General features: G+C 47.0%; 1 protein-coding gene across 3 annotated transcripts in view; it reads right to left on the bottom strand.

Annotated features, from left to right (window-relative positions):
* The window catches only part of LOC144728788 (uncharacterized), a 42,381-nt gene that overhangs the window by 5,450 nt on the left and 12,604 nt on the right, over positions 1–24,327 (bottom strand). Inside the window, exons 8-25 of one of the 3 annotated variants that reach the window (XM_078608434.1) lie at positions 23,204–23,351; positions 22,489–22,568; positions 22,290–22,366; positions 20,852–20,994; positions 20,155–20,230; positions 19,378–19,472; positions 17,891–17,988; positions 16,473–17,049; positions 15,147–15,730; positions 14,025–14,195; positions 13,112–13,196; positions 12,721–12,940; positions 12,284–12,343; positions 9,764–11,731; positions 8,430–8,687; positions 6,514–6,753; positions 5,712–5,855; positions 4,869–5,083 (exon numbers count right to left, since the gene is read on the bottom strand). In XM_078608434.1, the coding sequence (XP_078464560.1) occupies positions 4,998–5,083; positions 5,712–5,855; positions 6,514–6,753; positions 8,430–8,687; positions 9,764–11,731; positions 12,284–12,343; positions 12,721–12,940; positions 13,112–13,196; positions 14,025–14,195; positions 15,147–15,730; positions 16,473–17,049; positions 17,891–17,988; positions 19,378–19,472; positions 20,155–20,230; positions 20,852–20,994; positions 22,290–22,366; positions 22,489–22,568; positions 23,204–23,351 (5,110 nt within the window). In that variant the 3' untranslated portion in view covers positions 4,869–4,997. Of the gene's footprint in view, positions 1–4,868; positions 5,084–5,711; positions 5,856–6,513; positions 6,754–8,429; positions 8,688–9,763; positions 11,732–12,283; positions 12,344–12,720; positions 12,941–13,111; positions 13,197–14,024; positions 14,196–15,146; positions 15,731–16,472; positions 17,050–17,890; positions 17,989–19,377; positions 19,473–20,154; positions 20,231–20,851; positions 20,995–22,289; positions 22,367–22,488; positions 22,569–23,203; positions 23,352–24,327 lie in introns of those variants that run through there. The other 2 variants (XM_078608435.1, XM_078608436.1) reach the window with 2 other exon arrangements.

Below are 24,327 nucleotides of genomic sequence, written 5' to 3'. Positions count from 1 at the left end.
TCGATGTAGCGTTGCGGACCCGCCCGTGTGCTGGACATCTGTGAAAAACGAGCTTCACAGCGTATCGGATTCCTTCAATACAAATAAAGACACCGATTCTGATCGCGCCTGGTCCATCATTCACCATGCTGGTTCGTGTCGGGTGGTGTGAAGGCGGGGAGCATAGACGTTGGGAGCAAACTACAGTACATGTTGTTGCACTGCCCTCGTCTGACAGCGTGTGGCCCTGTAAAAACCCACGGCACGTATTTTGATGCATCGTGGCCACCCAACCCATCACTATACACGCTCAAACCCGATTGATTCCGGGTGAATTGTAGAGATATTTTTTTTTTGAGTCAGACTTCGCGAGAATACATTGCAGATGTGAAACAAGAGTGGAAACAGAGGGCCTCTTGCATACTTGTCAACCCATACGGTTTACCCGTATTCTTGTACAGGAAAAATGCATTTTCAGGTCCATACGGCGTACAGCCGTTTCATTACGGGCAAAAAAGGTGTCAATTTGTTTGTTTCTCCCTTGTGATGGGACTTTGAAGTTTGAACGTTTAGATGTATGACACGGGGTGACCAACATGGTCTGAATTGGTGTGTAATAAGGTATGGCACTGATAAGGGGTTGACAGATATGCTCTTGTTGCCGTCATTGAACAACTCGCCTGGTTGAACAAAACCAACTGGAGCACTCACAAATCCACGTGGACCAGGTGACCAGAGAAATCGCGTTGGCGCCCTCTGGTGGCAAGTGCAAGCGAATCACGGCGCTGAATAAACGCGAGTCGCATCGACACAATGTCATCTCGTTCTTTTTTTTTATTTCGTGTACTGATAAGTTAAGCTATTCCCGATTACAGCAGGAATTATAAATGTATTTTTTAAAAATTATATGTATTGTGCTTAATATGAACCTACGCTCGTTACAAATATGTCGTACGCTGCAGAGAAAACGTTACTAGAATCTACTAAATTAATGCGTTCATCTCAACGACAGCAAAACAACACGTCCCAAGCTGATATTACTTTGTCGCATTGGGGGGGAACCACATTTAATATAGCAACCATTCAAAGTCGAAACACTGATTACAACAAGGATTGTTTCAAATGCACATTCGGTTCATATGTCATAATGTACATAAAAATACGTTTTGGGTTTTTTTTTGCAAATGTCCATCGTCTGCTGGTTTATACTGTACATGTTTATTTAAAATACATTGCGGTGCTGTATATTGCTGATTTTATTTACTCAAACAATATGCCACCATCTCTATACTTCCAGAGCCCACAATGTGTGACTTAATATCATTCTCTCTTGAACAAAAGCCTATTGCACTGCAATTACAGTATTGTTTCAATCACCTACCATATATAAACTCCCCCCCCGCCCCCACTCTTTAAATACAAACGGATCACAACACTCTACGACTTCGCATTCTACAGAGGCACAACATTTCTTTCTCATTGGCTCAAAAGTCACAATTCTGGCCCGTGGCTTCGGAGGAAATGGTACAATCAGCTATAAAGACACTCTTGTCATCTCCCATGAGGGAGACTAGGCATGAGAAAGCATGTTGGCAAGCGCCGACTGCAAATGAAACAATCCCATTATCTCTTCATTCGAGTACACGCACCGTTAAAACTCGTTTACAAACTGCATTTTCAAAGATTAAAAGGTCTGGCTTAAGTACCATTGTGGATCTCTTCTGCTGTACGCACCATGGAAGGAAAACAAATGCTTGTATCATCAACGACCTGAAAATCGTACGCGATGAAAAAAAATGAACCAAAACCAGTAAAAAAACTAGCAACGAAATTCCATCAAAATCACAGTATACAATGATAGTACAAAAACGTGAACATTTTTTTTGTCTTGGCTATAATAAACCTGCTTGCAAAAAAATTAAAACGTCCCACGGTTCCTTAAGTCTGTTCACTGCAGGCATCATCTCAAGCATGTGTCCGTCTGTATACAGCACACAGACTCGCCACTAAATTTAATACCCTTACGTTCTCATGCCTTTGGCTGCTCGAATTGTTAATAAAAGCCCTCAATCTATACCATACTGTCATTGCATTCTTGTCTACTTTGCAAGTGTATTTTTTTTTTAACTGGGAAGGCAATTTATTGAAAAAACTTTTCTGGGAGTTCCCCAGTTTTAATGTCATGCCGTAATCGAAACAGACGCAACATTTAGATAAATATGTTATGAATGCTATCTTGGACGTCCGGCCTTTTACAAAAAATCTAGTTTAAACTATTATTTACAAGTCATATATACCCCACTTGGCCTCTTGTATGATTAAGTATAGTTTTATTTGAAAACTATGACTTGGGCACATCGATTAAGTACAATGGTTTTTTTTTGCATTAACAACTGATGTCAGAATAGTTCAGGCTTTGTCCACAACACGATGTGAAAACCGGCTATGTTCGACCACCTCTCTCTATGGCGCTTCATGCACAAGCGGACATGCAATACTAAGACGTGGAAGAACCTGAAAAAAGCCACATAATACTCGGCACAGCATCATGAAAAAAATCCCTACCACTAACAACACACGTATACCGTTATTAGAATAAATATGCGTTATAGTAGATTTCACCGTAGGCAAGTTAAAATGTTCATTTACATCTCTCATAACTTTTTTTTAATAAATGTATCAAACCATTTCTCCATAGAAAGAGAAACATTTTCAAGTCATAAATTTTGTAGAATTGATTTTTTTTGTTTTTTTTATACTTATACGTATCAAAATAATTGCTTTCAGGCCGGTTTTCAGATAATAAAAGGGGATGGGTGGCATGGCGTGTGGTTCTAATAGTCACTCGAAGTGCCGGACCCTGTAGAAGAACGGAAAATGCACCTTGGGGTGATAAAACCAAGAGATGGTTCAGTAACATCAACGGAGCAGAACACGACGAAAACCGGACAGAAATGTAGAGACCGTGCATATGCCACTCCTTATCGGCATACCGTGACTGAAATGCAGCGAACTTTGGGTTTTGTAAGGATTAACGATGCATTTATAAAGCATCGTTGGTAGTAATGAACCCTGGTAATGCAAACAATCTGAGTTGTGTGTTATTTTTTGGTAACGTTTTGGGTTTTGCAAAACAGCTGCGGTGTCCTGACTAGGTTCGTTTGCCGATGGCACCTTACACCAACCCGGATGCCCTAAGACGCGGCACGTCGTTACGAATCTGAGAGGCCGACAGTGCATTCAAATAACGCGTCGCGATAAGACCCAGCAGGCTCTGAGGACCGCAAAAAATAAACTGCTAAAAAATACAATTTCATAAATTAATTGATCTACTTATGAGCACTTCATTGTCACCATTTCACTCCCCGAAATTCCTACGCTTACACGAACGCACACGGGTTGATGGTGAAGTATCGGTACTTGTAAGCGGGTACTCTGAACAATTAAAAAGTACATGTTTAAAAAAAAGCCTACATACGTTCGGACTACAATCTACTGCAGTACATGATAAATTGCGTGTTATTTTAATGAACAAATCCAAGCTTTGGAACAACGTAAACAACGGGATGAATTATGGCTTTGAGAACTTAGGATAAAAACACATGCTTTGAACATTAGGCTCATGAATTATGGGAAAAATACTATTCTGTTAAATATTCTGCTATTTGGTCTTAATTGCAAAAGAGGCAACACATTAAGACTAAGCCAAAATGGTCAGTGGCACTTTAGATATTTAAAAAAATTCAACAAACTTTTTAAAACAATTCTGAATCTCAGTGCATCAAGCAACCAAAACGCATTTCATTTAACACGCGGGATTTTGCGATGTGTCATTTAATTTCCCCAACTATCTATATTTAACCAAATTTGTAAGCCTCAGAAATGTAAGGTTCATATAATTAGCTTCCAGACTGGTTTGTATAAATACTAGGGTATAAATAGTGTATAAGAATCCATACTTTAATGCGTGTAAAATGTTCCATGGGTGCCGTCCGAAATCGCAGTGTGCACACTTTTGGTTTAAGTTTCGTCTTCGGGTAAGGCTACGAAGCTGCCATAACGCTTTACCCACAAGCTGCACATTGTATACATATACAAACACACCGTAATCAGGAAGACACACTTTGCCTTGATTTCCCCCCCCACTAAAATCAAACATGGCAGTTGCAAAAGGTGCACACGAACACAAAGAACCGCTCGCAATGGAACGTTTCGAAGGCGACAGAGCACCAACTAAACACTTGCGTGGCCGTTTTGTTCCACCGTGATAAAAATGTCACATTTTATTTAAAAAGCTTTCGCACAGTAGCATTAACCAGGGAAAGGGGCCTTTTTTTTTTGCTTTGCACAGCTTTTGCGTCACCGTTTGTTCCGCGCTCTTAGTTGGGACAGCCATATTCATACCGGGTGAAACAGGTTGTCGTTGGCTGGAGGCTGTTTGCTTATTTGCACCACCTTCTCTGAAGGATGCACATGGCACACACATCACACGTACACGCACACACACACACACCACGCACGTACACAGACGCCCACAACAACGCTCCCTTTTGAATTCATCTCTGCCACCTACCGCGATTGGGATTACACAAAGCAATCATCGCCCTCATACTTGGCAGACTAATGCCCGTTTGCAAGCCAGGTGCTGAAGTCACCTTGTGCCCACAAGGGGACACAGCTGCCACTGGTGGGGGGTCCCCTCTTTCAAATGTTTTAAATTAGACGTGGATGTAAAGCGCTCCCGGTGACACCCCCCGGCGTCATGAGCGCGATATGAAAACGTAGCGTTGTCACCGTCACATTTTAATGAACTGGCTGTTCTGAACCTTAACTTAACTTTCCAGCACGTTCCGTGAAAGAATCCACGGCACTGATAACCGTCTCTGGCAACAACGAACCACGCACCCGAAATGCTACACACACACACATAGATATAGTTGTTGCTGTCGTCGTTTGATACGGTCACTTCTAAAGAGTTTTTTGTTCCTTTCGCATATCCCAGCGACGACACGCCGCGGCTACGAGCTGAGCTCCAACGCCAGGGCAGGCCGGGCCGGTGACAGGGATCCTGTGCACGATTCGGATGACGTCAGTGACTTCGTAGCTGCCGAAAGAAGGCAGGATTAATACAAACAAAAAAAACATACACACAACAAGCATGTGGTGCCCCAAGCAGAAGGTGATCGCTCTAGTGGATGTGGCACTGCTGATATAAAAGCGGTGTCACATTGGTAGATGCACACACGTTTACAAACCCATATTTATGAGGAGCTTCCCCCACATGCCTGAGCTTTGACCCAGACACCTGTACGCGAGTGCGAGTATTTTACTATTTCCCTGTTGCCGTCAACTCAACTCCCTCTCTTCTCCCCTTTCCTTTTCTCTGGCAGACAGTACAGGAAACCTCGTGGTTAAGGCCATTTTGACATAATTGCTTAACCAAATATAAACATTCATGTGGATGATGTATTGCAGGTGCACGTGCTCCTGCGGATGAATGTGCCACGGCTGATAAATGTGGTGCTGCAGTGGAAGAGACGCTGCATTGGATGTGGTGCTCCACTTGACGTTGTTCTGCAGTTGACATTGTGGTGCAGCAGTGAAAGTGGTGCAGCAGCAGCAGAAGAAGAGATGCTGCATTGGATGTGGTCCTGCAGTCAGTTCAAGCGGTGGAGCAGTGGATGTGCTGCCGTTGGCAAATGTGGTGCGATGGGGGTGTAAACGGGGCTCACCCTCGCGCTCCCTCTTGCGGAGCTTCTTGCGTCTCCGGTCGATGGTGGCCACCTCGGTCTTGAGGGACAGGTAGTACGTGCGGATCTCCTGCAGGCGCTCCTGCAGGAACGAGATCCTCTCCGCGCCGCTCATCCCCACCAGTTCTAGAGAAATGAGAAATGCTAATAAGCATACGAAACAAAGACCCCCCCATAAAGCCTTAACAGACTGTTGGGGCAAATGCTGTTAGCACTTATGAAGGCCGGCACAGCACACGAGGGGGTGGGTGGCCAGCACCAAGCTCAGCCGCCTTTGTCTCCCCAGTGGTGATGTTTACACACCGCACCAGGTACTCATTTGAGGCCGAGTCGACCGAGTAGCAGACACGGACCGATTCAGATAATCGTCACTGGTGTTGGCCGCTACACTACCGCTCCCCACACAGTGCAGACACAAACGCTATATACGCGTATGAGATCAACAGCCACATCCTTGCATAAACTTTACCTTTCACGTGTTACCAGTCAAGCTTATTTCAAGCTGGTCACTCAAAGGATGCAAGTCCCTTAAAACTAACAACTTTATCGGTACGTCTTCCGACCTGAAGACGTACCACAAAGCCATGCGGGAGGGCGTGTGGCGCAGTTTGGCGCCAGCTTCCATACAATGCGCTCACGTTGCTGCAGTTCTCTGCGGAACGCCTTTAGAAAACAACGGCTCTAACCGTTTGCGCGTTCCGAGATTCAGCAGAGGAAAGGGCAAAAAAAAAAGCTTCGACTTTCCGCCGCGGTCAGCCGCACGACAGCGGCAGCGGCAGCATACCGATCTGGAGGCTGAGGCGCGGCGGTCGTCCCACCCTCTCCCCGGCCCCGCGTTCACCGCCCGATCGGCCGTGGGCGGTCCCTGCCAGCGGCAGGGATGGCGGGGAGCCCCCCGGGGGAGAGCGCGCGGCTCGGGTGCTCCTGCTCGCCGCGCCGGCGGCCGCGTGCTTGCCATGCGACGCCGCACTCTTGCCCCCCATCGGCTCGTTCTGCGGCAGCTCCTCGCTGTCGCTGCTCTGGCCTGCGTCGTCGACGTGCGAGAAGCGTTTTTAAATGGAAGGCTGGAAAGGGTGGAGTGTACTTTTATTATTGTTGTTATCTCCGTCCATCCGTTGCGGGAGAGGGGGACCCGATAACTCTCGTACAGACGATCGAACACGGACTGAGATGTCGTATAAGAACGTGTTGCTGTTAGGGACTTGCCCTCTTGGAAGACCGGCCAAATTCATCAAATTGTTGCCCAAAACTTGTAGACCCAAAACCATAGCATAAAATACTATTTGTAAATTTGCAAATGCGTTTTTGCCCCAACAATTAATTAAGTATTCCTGAAAACAAATGCTTGCTGGAATGCATTAAATAAACCCTGCCTATGCATGATTTCCCTTACTTGTTACACTGGTATTGGTCAGTCATGGAATGCTTCACTGCCCCCCCCACCTCTCTGACTGATTCAAAGCGTTATGATTCGTGGCTCTGATTCAATTCAAATATCGACTCTTTCATTTCATTTTCTTAGTTTATTTTGTCTCATTTTTAGCAGCTTATTTGTATCGTCTCAGTTTTCACGTCTTATTTTGTTTCGTCCATGAGCCAAGTGGATGTTAAATCCTGCTTAATATCATTCGCAAGAACAGGAAAAAAAATTCCTATTGCCATGGACCAAGAGTAAAAAATGTTAATGTTTTTCTCCCCTAATAATATTAAAAAATTGCTGTAAGTTTCACTCTTCTTTAAAGCAGAAAGTCCTATTGGTGCATGTGTCTGGCTGCTTGGATTTTCTCTCTCCACGTGCGTATAACCCGCGTCTATTCTCTAGTAACGTCCACTGTCCTCATACCTCATTCATCACGACACGGATTTTGTGTGTGCAGCATTTGCAACTCTCACAGAAAGCAGTGCATAATCCCATGCTAGAGAACGATCGATACAATTACACCACGGAAATATTTATGTCACTTTAACTGGCTCTTATTATTATTATTAATAGGTGATGCATGTTTCCACATACCCTGCTATAAAACCAAATATTTGTTGGTTCTCAGACCTCAAGTATGCTTAATTACATGAAAAAAAATGGAACGGATTCAAATGTTTTGGTGCAGCCATTGGTAACTGGATTGAGATCGTCAACTCGTTAAACTTCACAACCGTTATTGTTTAACGGTGCAGACCGACATTTACTTGCTCACCAAACGGTTGGCGGAAGGGGCCACGATTGGCTTCCCTCGATTCAAACCCAGAATCTCAGCAGTGGTTGCTCCGTGTTCTGACTCACAAATTGCCGATTCTTACACACACACAATTCTACTAGAGGAGCTTTCTAAAGCTCGCTCTAGTGGGGATGCCTTGCGGCCAGCAGCGGCTTGATCTGGCATTCGTTTTGCTATCGCTGCACCATGCCCGTTTTGCTGCAATCTGCACTGACGCCTACTTTACCCAGGGCGATGCTGGCACGGAAAATAAAGATTGATTGGCCGATTGAACCCACCGACACACACACACGATTCAACGCACACATTGCGAGTGTAATCCGCACCTCCGCATGGTTGGCTACGTACGGTGCTAAAGAAGTTCAACATATGTGCGTACGTAACAAGTGGCCCTAGTCGATGGAATGGTGCACCGTTACATCGTTACACGGCTACACGGCCAGCACCACCACCACCACCGTGCCTGCGCTCGCGTCGCTCTTACCGACTCTGTGGCGCTCCGTTCTCGGGCTGTTCCTCGTGTGCTTCGGGCTCAGTCGCGGCTTTTTGGCGGCGGCGACGGAGGCGGCGGCGGCGGCCGCTGCAGCAGCGCCAACCTTGGCACGCTTCTGTCCCGCGACGTACACCCGCCGCCTGGAGCCCATGCGCACGGAGATGCCCCACGTGGCCGGTCCGCCCCGGGGCACCGCGTCCACTTGGTGAAACGAAGGCTTGAAGCTCACGACTTCGCCGCGCAGCATTTCTGCAAGGGGTCGTGCGGACACACCACCACCACCACCACCCCCCCACACCCACCGGGCAACGTAGAATCATAGTTAAGTTTGAATGAATTAATGCACGTTGTTGACTGCAGGTAAACAATAAATTATGCTGGCACAAGTGGTGTAATGGTGAGCACACTTGACTTGCAATCTAGAGGTCGCTGGTTCGATTCGTTCTCCGGGTGATGCAGTTGAAACAACGGTGCAAGTTTCTTAAATCCCTCTGCAGCCTCTATCCACCCAGAAGTGTACATGGGTTCACCACAGTTAGTCGATCGTCAGCTCACATGTGGTCGGCTAAAGCGTGGGCACTTCCACTTCTTTACAGATGTCTGGAAGGTAGTCCAAGATATTCTCTAGGAGGGGCTGTCTCGAACTCCCTCTAGTGGAGGCCCTTGCCGTGAGCAGTGTTGTGAGTAAGTAAAGAGAGTGCTCCATCTTTAACTTATTCAATAAATGAGCAAAACAAAATTGATACACAAAAATATCTGTTGAAGGGAAAGAACTGTAAAACAAGACGTAAGATTACGTACAACTAGCACAGTTATTGAAGGTGGGTTGGTTTAAAAATGATACAAACAGTAGGCGGATAAGAACAGGATGGAGTGTTTTTGAAAAACTGAACTTGAAAATGAAAAGCATCCTACAATGTGCTTAAAGAAGTACTAAATCGGTGCATATTACCTGCTATGACACCGATTAGAAGCAAAGGCATTGACAAAAAAAACTGAATTGAGAAGGCACCAGAAGGAATATCTGACAGGGGAGACTGGCAATGGAATGGCAGCCAACGGAGAGAACATAGCCCCAGAGGACAGCCACCATGGAGATGAAGTGATGAGAGCAGTTCACGTGCAGATAGTGAGATGGGTTTCAGGCACCGCAGTACCATGAACGATGATGCTCCTATTGGGAGGCCTTCATCGAGGTGGCGGCGAAGCCATGGCTCATCGTGACGTGTATAAATAACTGGCAATTTTTTTTTTTACACGCGACCTATCACAACTCAAAACACATACAACACTGCCCCCCCCCCTTGGAGTCTCCATCCTCTCACCTCTCTGTGGTGGCTCTGGCTCGGGAGTGTTGCTCGAGCTGGAGCTGGCACCGGTCACGTCGCGTCGCCCGTACGACGTGCCCATCGTCGTCGTCGTCGTCGTCTCGCGTGCCGGCGGTGGCGGGGGGGAAGCCTCCCGCGGGCGCCCCGCTGTCTCCGTTGCCGCCACCACCACCACGGCTGCCGGGGATGCCACGGGAGATGGAGCCGTCGAGACAGCGACTGCGGGCACGACTGCGGGCGCGACTGCGGGCGTGGCTGCGCTTGCGTCAGCCGGCGGGGATGTCTCCGCCGCGGAGCTGGTGAAGCCGCTGTCATCCCGGACCTCCCAGTTCTGCTTACCGGCCTCTTGGCCATTCGTGGGACTCGAGTCTTCCTTCTCATTCTCGGCTGCGTCGCTGCGGCTCTCGGGTTCAGTGCCGCCGCTAGAGTTTTTGCTGTCTTCGTCAGTGGTCTGCTCTTGCTCGTCTGCGCAGGCGGAACTCGGAGCGCTCGTTTCATCCTGTGCCGCGGTTAAGGGCTCGTCAGCTTTCCGAGTCCCCGTGCTCTCAGACACACCGTCGCCGCTTTCTTTGACGTCTACAGCGTCTTCGATTTGAGCCTCGGGTTCGTGAGCGCTGGTGGAGGCCGACTCCGTAACCATCACGCCGGGCGTGTCCACCTCCGTGGTGACCTTGTCGTCCGCCCGGGGTTCATCCACGCTGTCCTTCTCGTCGCCAACGACCTCTAGGGGCGAGTCCTGGCCAGCCGAGAGGCCCAGCACGCCGCACTGGGGCAGCGACACAAACACGCGCTTCTTCGGCGGGGAGCTTCCCCGCACGTGAGCAGGAGAAACCGGCAACGACGGGCAAGCGGCGTCCGCGCCCACGCCACTCTCCTCCCCCGCCTGCTTCTCCTCGGCGCACGCTTTCTTCACGCAGGACAGCGAGGTCACTTGCTTCGCCTGTGCCGTTTGGTCGGCTGCCTTGGCGCCGCCGCCTGCCTTGTTGAGTTTCGGAGGGCTCTCGTCCACTCCCGATTCTGGTGGCTTCTCCGGCCCGACATCACTCGGATCGGAGACATTTTCCCGTTCCTCCTCCAAGAGCGGCATCTTGGCATCTTCACTTGGAATGCTGTTGCGGTTCACTTTCTCATCGTCCAGGATAGCCCCTCGAGGTTTCTTGACGGGGTTTTTGGCAACTGTGCTTTGATCCGTTTTCCTTTTCCCCCTCCTTTCTTCCTTTGGAGTCTTCTTCTGAACGGCCTCCTCTTTACACGGAGCTCGCTCATCTTCGCTGTCCCGCTTGTCGTCCAAAATGTCAGAAAACTCCTCGCGGCACAGCAGCTTCGATTCCAAATCCTCTTCTTTTTCACATTTGGCTGCCGCAACCTCAGATTCAGTTTCTTCTTGACCCTTGGCAGACACGACCTGGGCCGACGTTTCAATGAGCGCAAGGCTCTTCTCGTCCTCCGTGAGAGACGGAGCATCAGGGGCATCATCTATGTCGAGAGCCCTTACGTCACTTTCCTCCTCCACCTTCTCCTGCACCTTTTCTGGCACCTTCTCTTCCTGTGTTTCGCTCTCTGCCTCGACCTCAACTTCATTTTTCACAGCCGGCTCGTCAGACAGATCGGCTTTCTCCACGACCTCCGTCGGCTCAGCCTCGGAGCAGGCACAGTTCAAGGCCGGGACTTGCGTGCGCACCTCGGCGGTAATCACCTCCTCCTCGTCCTCATCATCGTCATCCTCCTCCTCCTCCTCTGTGCGATTGGCGTTCCCGCTCTCGGCGCTCGACCCCCGGGCGTCCGTCGCGGCGGTGCCGGCTTCGCTGGAGGCCGCGCTGGCGCCATCCTCGGCGTAGCGGGCTCTGTGGGGGCCGCCCTCCGAGGGCCCACGGGAGCTGCGGCTTCCGCCGCCATCCTGCGACACTGAGCCTGTCGTGGAATAATCCTCCTCCGTCTCGCTGTCATCCATGGAACTTCCCGAGTCTGGGCACGCACGACAATGTTCATCGCAGACACATTCCCATGTTCCCATGTTCATATTCCATGCCTTCACTACTGGCACATGCTGAGCAACGAATATATGTACGTTGAACTTCTTTCACGCAGTACGTAGCCAACCGTGCTAATCGGAAGTGTGGTATACATTCAACACGAGCGTAAATTAAGGGTTATGACAATCAAATGTGGTTTGGTTTCAAAGCTTGTAAACATGGACCAGAAATGTATTTATTTTCTTAATAAATCAAAAATCATGACATATAGGAGAGATTAACTCATCCATATCTTTTTCACCATGGCCTATGACCGACTGCCTCTCTCTTTTAAATAAATATGCCCACCTCTTCTGTACAGTATCTTGAGATGTGGTCACGTTTAGATGATATTTAAATTGACATCGTCATGTATCCCTTATCTTCAAAGTGTTGGATTAGAGGCGAGCGGCGTCATTACCCTGGGATATTCAAGAGCAGACACACATTTTGCTCATGACAGGGGGGAAAAGAATGACATTGAATTAAGAAAATAAGTACTCACCATTTGAGCCTTTCTCTGATTCTGTAGCGGTTTGACGTCCACGATGCCTCCTCAAATGTCCTGCAAAACATTGGTTATTAAACGAGGGAGAAAAATCGTGCGTACGCATGGCTTCTGTAATGATTTTCAACGCAAATAATTCGCGCAAATAACAGTCGTGCTCGTGCGACATTTGTATGCCGCAATGAGACAACGTGGCTCGGAGGGCAGCTCTGCTTGGGGGAGCACGGGCCACGCAACTTTGTGAAAGTCTCATTCATACCGGATCACCGTCACAGATGGACATAGAGACAGACGGACACTATAGCTCACGTAACAACACTCTTAACCTTCTGTGGCAAAGCATTTAAGAATAAATATTGATAAAATGTACGCATTTGAAATGTTAAATATTTCTAAGCGACGGACAATTTTTCTCACGATCCCAATTGTCTTACCTTCCGACGTATCGCTGGGCGAGTCCCACGTTGGCGTGCTGCGAGTGCTTCGGGCACTGCCACGGCCGCCACTGCCCAGGGTTCTCGAGGGGGTCCTCGTGACACCGGACCCGGGCACGCGATTGGCTGCGTGTAAAGGAGGGCGTCCGCGGCGTGCCGGCGTGAGGGCCTTTTCTTCTTGCTTTTCGCCCCCCTTTTCTTCCTCCTTGTCATGCTTGTGCTGCGGATAACGTAAACAAGCGGGCATCAAATCGCGCGTGTTTTTTTTGTTACTTTTAAGAAAAAATTCCCCTCACATAGAAGGCAAAATAACAGGAAATCAAAGTTACGTCTTAAAATGTCTATTATAATTGAACAAAAACCGGGGCAGGAAAGTTGTGTAAAATCTCACCTTTATTTTCTTTTTATGTTTTATTTTGGGAACATTCTTATCAATGGGCCGAATAATCCTGTCGGCCCTAATCCACTCGTCATACCTGTTAAAATCAGCCAAGAGGTAAAAAAAAACACTCCAAAAAATAACAATGACACTCGATGTTAAATTCAGGTATAAAATAGTCAACCTTTAAAACTTCATCTCAAAACACAAATTTGCGTGTAAATTACGTGACATGGCAAAGTGAAAAAAAGTGACATTCAAGCTTGCGCAAAAGGATCACCCAAAGTTTAAAGACTAACTAATGGGGCAAGTGCTGCTGGTCGAGCACCTATGAAGAGACAAGCATTGGCATACAAGGGGGGTGTGGTGGGTAATGGTCAGTACCCCCCCCCCCCCAATGATGATGTTTTCACACTGCAAAAGATGAACAGATGACCTCGAGGAGGCTCAGGACAGATTTAGTTAACTTTTGCCATTATTGACCCAGGTAGCTGGGATCACAGGACAGTGTGCTTCACCATTGCTCGACTACTTCTGCCATACTTACACACGCACATATGTACACACACTCAGGTGCACAAAGGAACACAAATATTTACACACACACAGACACGTCCCTGTATTGGCACACACCTAAGCCTGCACATACACACCGACATGCCCCCACACACCCACCTGCACGCACATATGGATGCGCAATTGCACAAGACAAAGAGCAAGTGCTATTAGCGAGCAGCTTTTTAGGCCAACACAGCACACAAGAGGGTGGTTGTGGGCTAAAACCATGCACACACATGCACACACATCCATGCACACACATCCACCCACACACATCCACCCACACACATCAAACCACACACATCAACCCACACACATCAACCCACACACATCAACCCAGAGGCGCACACTTGCAAGTCGCACATACCTGCTATTCCAGCCAAAGTAGTGCACAAGGTAGATGATTTCCCCGGCCTCGACGCCACGTTTGCGGATGCTCGCCTCGTACACCTTGAGCGTTTTGCCGCGGCCGTACTTCACCTGGAGCCGCGTGCCCAGCGGGTAGCCCTCCAGATCGTCCGCTCCATCAGAGTCCCTGCTACAACGACAGCCAGCGGCTCTGACGACCACAGCCAAACCAGGACCATGCCACCTATCATACCACCTATCAAGCCACCCATCACCGACAAGCTAACATGCCATCTTTGACGCTGTCTCACTAGGGTAGCAGAGTCTGCAAATGTCGTCCGTTTCCCACCCTCGATGCTTGGGTGATCACAGTGTGCATTCCCCTCTCTCTCTGCTCGCACTGTCCAAACATGCACTTATGTGCACTCCCGTATTTTCTCTCAAGGTTTATCGCTTTGTAACTTGCATACGGCAGCGACCTATTCATTTCCGTAATTATATTGCAACATGAGAAAAAAAAGATTTGAAATATTGGGCTTGGAGTCCTCAGACTGCCTCAGTCCATCATCTTACACAGCTTGAAAGCAAGATTGTGTTTGTAGTCCTGGCAATACACAAAGGATGTATATTTATTTTATTTATTTTCACATCATACTCGTTTCATTTTCGGGTTGATGGCCAACATTGGCAAAACACGTCTTGCTCATATCACTTTTCTGTCAATAATAAAATTACGGTTTGCAATCCTCAAGCCAATAAATGTGTGGTATAAAATTAAAGGGGTGCACAGATGGTGCAATAGTTAATGCACTACACTGTGAATTTTAGCAACCTGAGCTCAATCCACGGCTACGGCTAATATCAGTGGCGAGTGATATCTGAACCGGTCCTGGGCTCCCATCCTATGAACCAAGCCGCACAATTTTCGTACAGAGATTAACCACAATGTTATGACGTTGCTGATGACGATGACTGTTGGCAATGCCAATAACTACCATGACAGCAATGATGATGCAGACAGTGATGATGATGGTGACAGTGACGATTCTGAAGATGATAAACGTGAAAGGTGATGATGATGGTAATGATGATTGTGCCGTGGCGATGGTGGTGGTGGTGGACACGACGGAGAAGCACTCACTTCTCATCGCCTTGCTCATCAGTGTCCACCCTGTGGTGCACCGCGCGCATCGACGGCACCCCCGGGGCGTCAGATTCCCCGCTCCGCTCCGACATCTCGTCTCCGTCGTCATCCTCCATGTCATCGTCGGCCTCGTCGTCATCCTCTTCGCGGTCCTCATCGTCCGGGACGTCCACAGCCTCGGCAGCGACGGCGGTCGCTGCGGTGCTGCTGGCGTTTCCGCCGTCGCCACCGCCGTTGCTGCTGGCACCACCCTCCGATCCCGTCCACCGCTCATCCGTCATTTCCACGTTCGGTTTAACGTCTCTCGGTGTGCCTTTGTTCTCTTCCGTCTCGCACGTCTCTGTTGTCTCGGTTGTCTGGGTGGTCTCGGTTGTCTCGGTTGTCTCGGTGGTCTTGGTTTTCTCGGTTGTCTCGGTTGTCTCGGTTGTCTGGGTGGTCTCGGTTGTCTCGGTTGTCTCGGTTGTCTGGGTGGTCTCGGTCGTCTCGGTCGTGTCGGTCGTGTCAGTCGTCTCGGCCGTCTCGGTCATCTCGGTCGGTTTCGGCAGGCCCGGTGAGGGAATTCGGCCACTCCGACGGCGTCCCTGTGAGCAAATCGGGCACAACACACGCTTCAACATGCACAAGCACAATCCTGCGTGTATATCTGAGAATGCACAGATGCACATACAGACACGGTAAGAGCGTCATTGTACAGCGTGCATGCGGAAATGTACTGCCCTTTTTTCAATCCATTGATGGATGCGGTCTCCCCCCGACCGTGCGGGGCACGGGGGTTATTTGACCATACTTCACCAAGCTCGTTAGTGTGGCGTGAAGGCGGGGAGCATAGATGTGGAAGCACAGAAGTACAGTACAATAGATTTTTTGCACTGCCCTACGTTACTCAATAGGTAGCCCCACGGCAGCCTATGACAACCGCCAATCCGAGCACTATCCTAGGCTAAACCATGGTTAGCTTTCCAAGGTCTGATAAGATACGGCCCATTCCATTTGGTCATGGCGATTTGGTAATAGGCCAAACAAATGGAACAAATAATAAGAGGTCCTTAAAATGCAACGGGGAAATGTGTACGAAAATCTATGCACCTCAATGCCCCGACATTAATTAGCATGTTTTTAAAAAGTAGAAAAATGCATCCCACATATTGATGTCACCATACTGAAGCTGACCATGGCCATTTTTAGGAAGAGACAAAATTATTGCACGGAATGTAGGTATATAAAATATACTTAAAACCTAGAGGAGAGCCGATTGAGCCCCGAAAAAACCTCTTGCACGAGAATCACTAGATGGCAAACATTACATCTGTAAAAATCACTCACCCGCAGAGGCGTCGCATTTAACTCCGCTCTGGCGACCAGCCTGCCGGTCGCGACGTTGGTATCGCTCTCGCTGCGGGACACCTCCTCTGCCACGGACGTCTCCATCCTCTCATCGTTCTCCTCCACCTCCACGAGCTTCTCCTCCATTTCCTCGACCGGCGCCGCTGCCGCCACCACCGCCGCCACGGTCTGGCCGTCGGGCTCCTCCTTGATGCCCGACTCTTCCTCCTTCTTCTCGCTTCCTTCTTCAACTGCGGCCGCGTTGCCATCATCCATCATCTCCTCCTCCTCCTCCTTTTTCTCCGTGCCTTCGTCGCTGCACTCTTCCTCGGAGGCAACAGCGGCAGGAGAAGCCTTGGTCCTCCTCCTCGTCGTCGTCGTCGTCGCCTCTCTCTTGTCGGACATTGGGGCCTCGTCTGCCGCCGATGGCTCCTCGGGGTCGGGCTGGGGTGCGGGCGCCTCCCTCCTCCTCCCCGTGCGCCGTCCGACTTGCCGGCCCTCGGCCTCCATTGCGTACTCCACGCTCCGGAAACGGATGCGGACCGAGCGGCAGTACTCCTCAAAGCCGAAGAGGTACCTGCGACCGCAATCGATCAGAGGAACGGGGCCGTCAAAAAAAAACAAAGGGAGGGAATCTCCAAAGAAATGAGTCTTGTCTTACATGTAGCACCTACATACAGATGTTACCTGGCAATCTAGCTAAGCATTTTACCACGGTTATTTTGCTGAAGTCGATTCAGATACCACTCGACATGCAAGTTCAACCATGGAATGAGGGAAAATTTGCTCGGGCTACCGGTTAATTTAATTCATTTTTTTATTTAATTATTACAATTTATGTTGGCCTAAAGAACAAGAGGTACGAGAATTGTTACATGCATCTCTAAAAATGAAATCTACATCCGTGGGCGTGCAGCGCACAGCGTTAACTTTCAAGCTGCTCATCTCCTGCAGTGTAAGTCTACCAATGCACAGGTATGTGAGTACACACACATTTACGCTCCGAGGCAACCATACCCAGCGTGAATTACAGCTACGATGGGGAACCTTTTCCATGCCAAGAGCTGAATATTATGTTGAACTTCTTTCGCACCATACGTAGCCGAATATGACCATCAAATACTTTTGCCGGCCCACGCATTAAAGACAGACCTCTGTCACATCTGTCACTGCAAGTGGCTAAGTGTGCTAAAAATAGAAACACAGGTAAAAAACAACATTCCCCTCGAGTACCTGATAAATGCAACCAAGATGATTGCAGCGATTGATAAAAGCAATCGTTTGAGGGCCGCCTCCAAGTGGTAGGCTTTATATGGCCGTGGGTCCATACGCCACGAAGTCAACAGGCTCCCCAACCCCCGACTTAAGAGGCTGCAATTGCACTCACACTGTTATTACAGACAGCGTAGGTCACTCACTTCCTGTAGGTGCTCTTGATGTTGTGTGAAGCAGCAGAGTTTAACACTGGGACCCCCAGCTCTTTGTACACCTGCTTCCACGTGGTCCCACTCTTTATCTGTAGAGGGACCCACACACACGAAGGCACCTTTTCAAAACTGTCCCGTCTAGGCTAAACTCCGTTCATATAATCACGCACATTTAGCCATGACCTGATCGACAACAGCTGCAGAGATGATACAGGCACAAAGCCATTCAGAATGGTTACTTAATCAGCGAATGGTGTTACCCATTGAATAACATCCAACTTCAAACACTGAACACCAAATTAAGGTAATTGAGCCACGGTTAATTATCTATTTTACATGAGGCAGGAGTTTTAATAGTAATAAAATAATAACTTTCATCCCTGTCAATATTCTGCGGCATGTTAGCTTTGCCATGCCTTGTCGGCCATGGGGGATGTTTGGCCATAATTCACCACGCTGGACAGCACGTGTTAGAGAAGGGCAGCAGTGGCAGGTGAGCCAACACCGGTTCAGATATCATTCGCCACCAATGTCAGCCGTGACCAAGAATCAAACTCAGATCGCTCGGTCAATCGAGCAGTACCTGAACCATTGTGCCAAAGCTCCACCCCAGGATTTTCATGAGACAACATTATTTTGAACGCAATGACGGTGGTTTAAAGCTGGTGGATAACCTCAGTGCATCACCACGTGAGCAATGAGCATTGACCAAGTGGCTTAGACAGACGAGGGTATGGATCTGTAAAAAAGAACCATGAAGTGGATTAAACCCTAAAACACTTGAGAGCTTACGAGGAATAACTAATGCCTGCGTAGCAAGGCTGACAATGATGCATACAAACAGAATTATAGCCAATGCTCAATTATCCATGGTAATGGGGTTGGGATATGGTGGCCAAGATAAAACAAATAAAAGATAATGCTAAAAATGTAAATAATGTAATTAAAACATACTTACTTAATGTTTACATAGACGTACATCTAAAAACATAGACTATGCCATGTTCTTATTCCTTCAAAGTAAGCGGTTTACTTGCTGACATATTTGTGGTCACATGGGCACCGAGTCAGTGACCCCTTATTTATATTTTCAGAAGCTTGGTTGTTACACAACCAGAATAATCCACCGACGGAAACCCGAGGGTTCGGTAAGATAAAGTCCTTGCAATTTCTTGCTGACGTTAAAGTTAGCTGTCGGGCATCAAATAGAGGCAGCTCTACATAGTATTTGGCCTACTCTTCCAGGCTGGCCAGACGTCTGGGAAGAAGTGGGATTAGCCACCTCTTCTGCCGACTGACTAACTCCGGCGTGCCCATTTATACCGCTGGGTAGACTGAGCCGGGGGCATTTTAATAAACTTGCACAGTTGTTTAATCTGCCGCGCCGGGAGATGGAATTGAACAGTCGACCTCCGAATCGCAAGTCCAGTGTACGAACCGTGGCACTGTGGTTCGGCTGCCTGCCAGTGTAAACTCACGCCGGTAGATCCTCCTCTCTTCTGCACCAGCCTGTACAGCTTGAACAGGTTGAGTCTCCTATAGCAGAGCACTGGGGGCCTGTTGATCGGAGTCCCTACAGCACACACATGGAACCTCCGGTCAAAACCAGCCAAGACGATAACAATGACGCAAACCCCATTGTCGAAAGATAATCATCAAATATAGAAAGTGTATTTTGTTTAAGCAGGTGAGAACTCTAGCACCCTCAAGTGGATGCAGGTCACACGCAGCCATTTACATACAACGCATACAAATTGGAAGCATGAATTATTATGCATGTGATTCGATGCATATATTGATGTTTAAGAATCAATGTTAAATCAATGCATTGTTACAGCACAAATGGCTAGACTGACATCTCAATAATCCAAATATCCTGCAGTCCTTTTAAAAATTCCACTGCTGGATGAGAGCATCCCCGATGCAGGGGTTGTTTTGCCATACTTCACCACGCTCATTAGTGCGGGTTGAGGAAGGGACGGGACCCAGAACCGGTTCAAGCATCACTTACCACTGATGCTAGCCGTGGCCGGGAATCAAACTTAGGTCGCCGGATTCATAGCGGAGTGCTTGAAACACTGCACCACCACTCCACCCTGTCTATTGGTTAAGAGTAGATCATTTTACTTAATAGTAACGACTACAAAGGATCGACAATAAAATATAAAATAACCTGTTTAAACACTTGGTGAAACGAACGGTCCTCACATTTATATGTGAACACATTCTAGATTGCAAGACAGCATTTATATTACCTCTGTTCTCCATGAACTGATAGAGCTGCTGAAGAAAGTTATCCCTTTCTTCAGGATCAGACTCTTCATCTTCAGCCTTTAACAAGACAGAAATTCAACTCTTGTAATGACACACAACAAAACAAAAGATATTGCCCCAAGCAAATTGGAAATCATTTGAATCAAGTGGTTTTTTTGTGACAGTTATTTTTGTTAAGTTATTTTTGCGTTGGAAACAAAGTTATAAAAAAATGTGCTTTGAATATTTAGTGTATCTACCAAAACAAACACACTAAATCGATACAAAATCTTGGTGTAAATCATACAAGCTTTGTGTAACGCTGGCAATGGCTATTCGTCAGATCAGCAAGGAGAGGTGGCACATGGCTATAATCCACCGCTTGTCAGACTTTTGAAGCTCCCCAACCCTTACACCAGCGAGATTGCCAGGAGAAGGGAAGTACCGCAAATGCATTCTTGGTTCTGTGCAGAACACAGTGTTGATCCCCTCGTATAGATGGTTTCTCTCCGCACAGTTTACACTTATTAATGAAACTGACCTTAAAGTCGACAGACTCAGAGGCGTTACTAAATAAAGAGCACGATTAAAGTATAGTTGAATCCGCCATAATCACGTGACCCAACAAAGTAGGCTTGCTTCTATCAACAAGGAGGAGGAGGCTGCGGATGTGACTGAATGAGGCAAATGGTCTTTCACCTCTTCTTCCTCCTCATGCTCCACCGTCTGCTCATCACCTCCAATTTCACTGCCCGAGTCATCCTGGTGGACTGAGCTGAGATCCTTCTTCCAGGAGGCAGGAGATTCCTTGCCCTCCAAGAAGCCCAGGGCATCTTCAAAGGCTGTGAAAACCATGAACACCACAAAACAGATGCAAGAAATGCTATCGTTATGAATGGCAATCACCGGTCAACACACTTTTTCTGGCATAAGGTATTCCAACGGGTTTAAAGTAATTTTGAGGTGCTGATTCCAAATCTGGCATCAGTTTTTGTCTATCACATCAGGTTTTTGAGATATCAAATATTGCAATTTCAATAAAAACTGCAAAAGAAAATATTAAATGAATGTGGATATCTACATAAAATTATATTATAAACACACCATCATAAAAATACAGCACCATATTTTAACACTAAAGCAGTCACTGACTCGCAACAACTTGCAATCATAAGTGACAGAGTTAATTTCTGGTAGAATCAATGAAAATGGGGTATGCCGATAGCATAAAATGAGATGTGATAGAGTAAATCTGAGATCAGATTTGGAATCAGCACCCTGAAATTAGTCTAAAACAGCTGCAAAAGTCCAGGCCAGAAAAAAATGCTTTTTGTTTTTATTGACCAGTGTTATGAGCTGGCATACCCAATAACATCTACACATTGGTGTGTTACGAGTGGTAAAATTACTGAGTTTCCAATTACATATTGTTTATTTAAATAAGAGTCTATACATCTTTTGTACATTGTTGAATCAAAATAAAAAGAATGTAGTCAATACATCATAAGACGAATAAGATACACGTGATCGATTCTATCCGAATACATGTTTTTTTTGGGAGACTTACTCTAAACAAAATATATGGATCACAGTCCATGAAGACATCAGTGGCTATTTTGAAAATGGCAAGGGCTACTCAACTTATTTAAATTCCCAGAAATATATTTTGATTCAACCAAGTTATTTTTCTACTCATTCATGGAAACCCAGTGAAATATTATTTGGAGATTTTTTGTTTATTCCAGATTTAAACCGGTTTTTATTCATTTTAACTAGGTCGTAGTCCAATCATAGCAAACATTTTATAGCGTAACTAAACATTGGGCCCGAGAAATACTGGAAGAGTGAGCACATACCACTAAATTTAGAGAAAAATAAAAATTGCATTGCATACCTCGCGTGAGCATAAACAACGTGGTGCAGATCTAGCCTATTTACAATATTTACCTTACAATTTGTGAACCACCTACAGGTGAGATGAAGTGTTCAATTATTTCCACAGCCAATTCTATTCATGTTTAAGACTTAAAACAACAAAGCTGGAACCAAAATAAGTGAGACAGTTGAGGCTAAAGTGGCTTAATAAGAAATAATATATATATACTTGACCTTGGCATTAATTAAAGCTGTCACTCACCCTGCTTCAATGCAGCTTCTGGCTTTGGGAAGGACTCCCTGTCCATTACGCGGATGTCCTTCCGTGCCACGCAGTGACTGCACAAAAGACCAAATGGCATAGTAAATTGGCGCGGTCTTTTGAACCCTAACCCAAACAGGAATCTTCAGGACGAGTGGGTTTGCAAAAGGAACCAACGAAAAGTCAAACAACGGCTTACAAAGTTCCGTCCTTGAAAGATCGAACCAAGCACTGGTCTCTTCTCACTGTGACTTCATCGTTGCAGTCAGGGGACACGACCTATCATGCACAAAGAAAAATGCAGTAATTTAGTTTAAAAAATAAACACCAATTGAAGGATGATACACTGCATCGCTCTGCTTCCCTCTAGAAAAATACACAATAAATTATAACCCTCCGACAACACCAAGCAGCTACGTTGTAATGATTTGCTTAAGACTGCCAACTTGTGGCAAAAACTGGAACGTGTGAAAACCATTTCCTGGAACTTACTTGTAGATTAGGATTTTGCACGTGTTAGTCTTTTTTCAAAATTGTATTGCAATTGTGCCACTGGTGTCATGTTATGAGACGGAAGATATCCTTTTGAAATGGTCGTGGAGCAGTGCATCCCCATGTGTTAGAGAATGCACTGCAATAGGTGGCATTACAGGACTACTGTCTGAGATCCCTTCAAGTGACCTCTTATTCACACACTGTGGGCGATGCACTTTCCTGAACATTCTGTTGCAGTCACGTTTTATCCCGTCAAAGTAAAACCAAATGTTTTATTTATAAATGATCACAGATGGTGTGGGGGAGACCTTCATCCAAAAGGGGATTGACAAAGGAAGGTACAATTTTTGTATTACATTCATCAAGAAACTGTTGCAATAAGTTCCAAAATATTTCGAATGACTGCCGTAGAAACTGACCAGGGCGGGGAACAGCGGGTAGCCCTTCCTCTTGTCGTCTGCGCTACCCTCCACACACACCACGTGTCCCACTGTGCCGTCGTCGGCCACAACTCGCTCCGCCTCGTCTTCCTCGCTCCACTCCGCCACCTCCTTCTCCTCTCCGGCACTGCACACGCACGCACACCAACACGCACACCAACACGCACACCAACACGCACGAACTAAACTTCGTGCGCACGCTTCAATCGAGCCTCTGCACAAACACCAACTGAAAGCACGAAGGACCAAACCTGCGCACGAGTGAAGAACCAGGCGTGCGCATGACAAAGAGTACGCATGCTGGCACGCACACCGCACCCTGCGGCGACACCTGCCTTAGCCCAACCTTTGGCCACAATTCCTTCAAACACCAATCCCATGCCAATTCCCAACGTGCCAGTGAACAGCGATAGTTTTTTTCCTCTCTCTCTTATTATACGTAAACATTAGCAATGTTCATCTTGTGTGGGCAGCCTCGCAAGCAGATGTCGATAACGGATATGCTTTTAGATGGACGTGCCACTGTTTTGCTGGATAAAATGCTCGTGTGCAATTTTGAACTAAAAATGCTGCCTGCGGCCATGTTTGAAACAGAATCAGAATCTTTAACCATCCTGGAGGAATCCGATGAGCTATGAAGCTCTTTTACACAGATGTCCAGTCAGGGCGGGTCAGGAAATTGCATCAACAAACAATATAAAAACCCATCGGAGTCCGAAGTATAGGAAAGGTAAGCAAGTCACTAAATATAAAGCATATAAGTACAAATTGCAAAACTACATTAATGCCTGACCATTTTTCAAACACTGAAGTAAACAGTGCAGTGGTTATTTGTGGTTGAGAGCACTCAACTGGCTTTTATACAGTAGCAATTGAAAATAACATTATTATAAAATTCTCATGCAATGCAATGCAATCACGAAATAAATCAATGTAGATTCCCCCCCCCACCTCAGTTAATATACACTGAGATGTAAAACTTAGTATTGCAAAAAAACAGAGTGAGGCTGTCCAAAGAGCTACAACAGCAAGAGCTATGGTTGTGTAATAAAGCACCCACAGCAGAATGAGTCTTATTTCATTTACATATGGGTATATGAAAG

Source organism: Lampetra planeri, chromosome 30 (genome assembly GCF_965212315.1).
Source record: "Lampetra planeri chromosome 30, kcLamPlan1.2.h2, whole genome shotgun sequence".
Lineage (NCBI taxonomy): Eukaryota > Metazoa > Chordata > Hyperoartia > Petromyzontiformes > Petromyzontidae > Lampetra > Lampetra planeri.
This window is presented reverse-complemented; position numbering and strand designations above follow the sequence as displayed.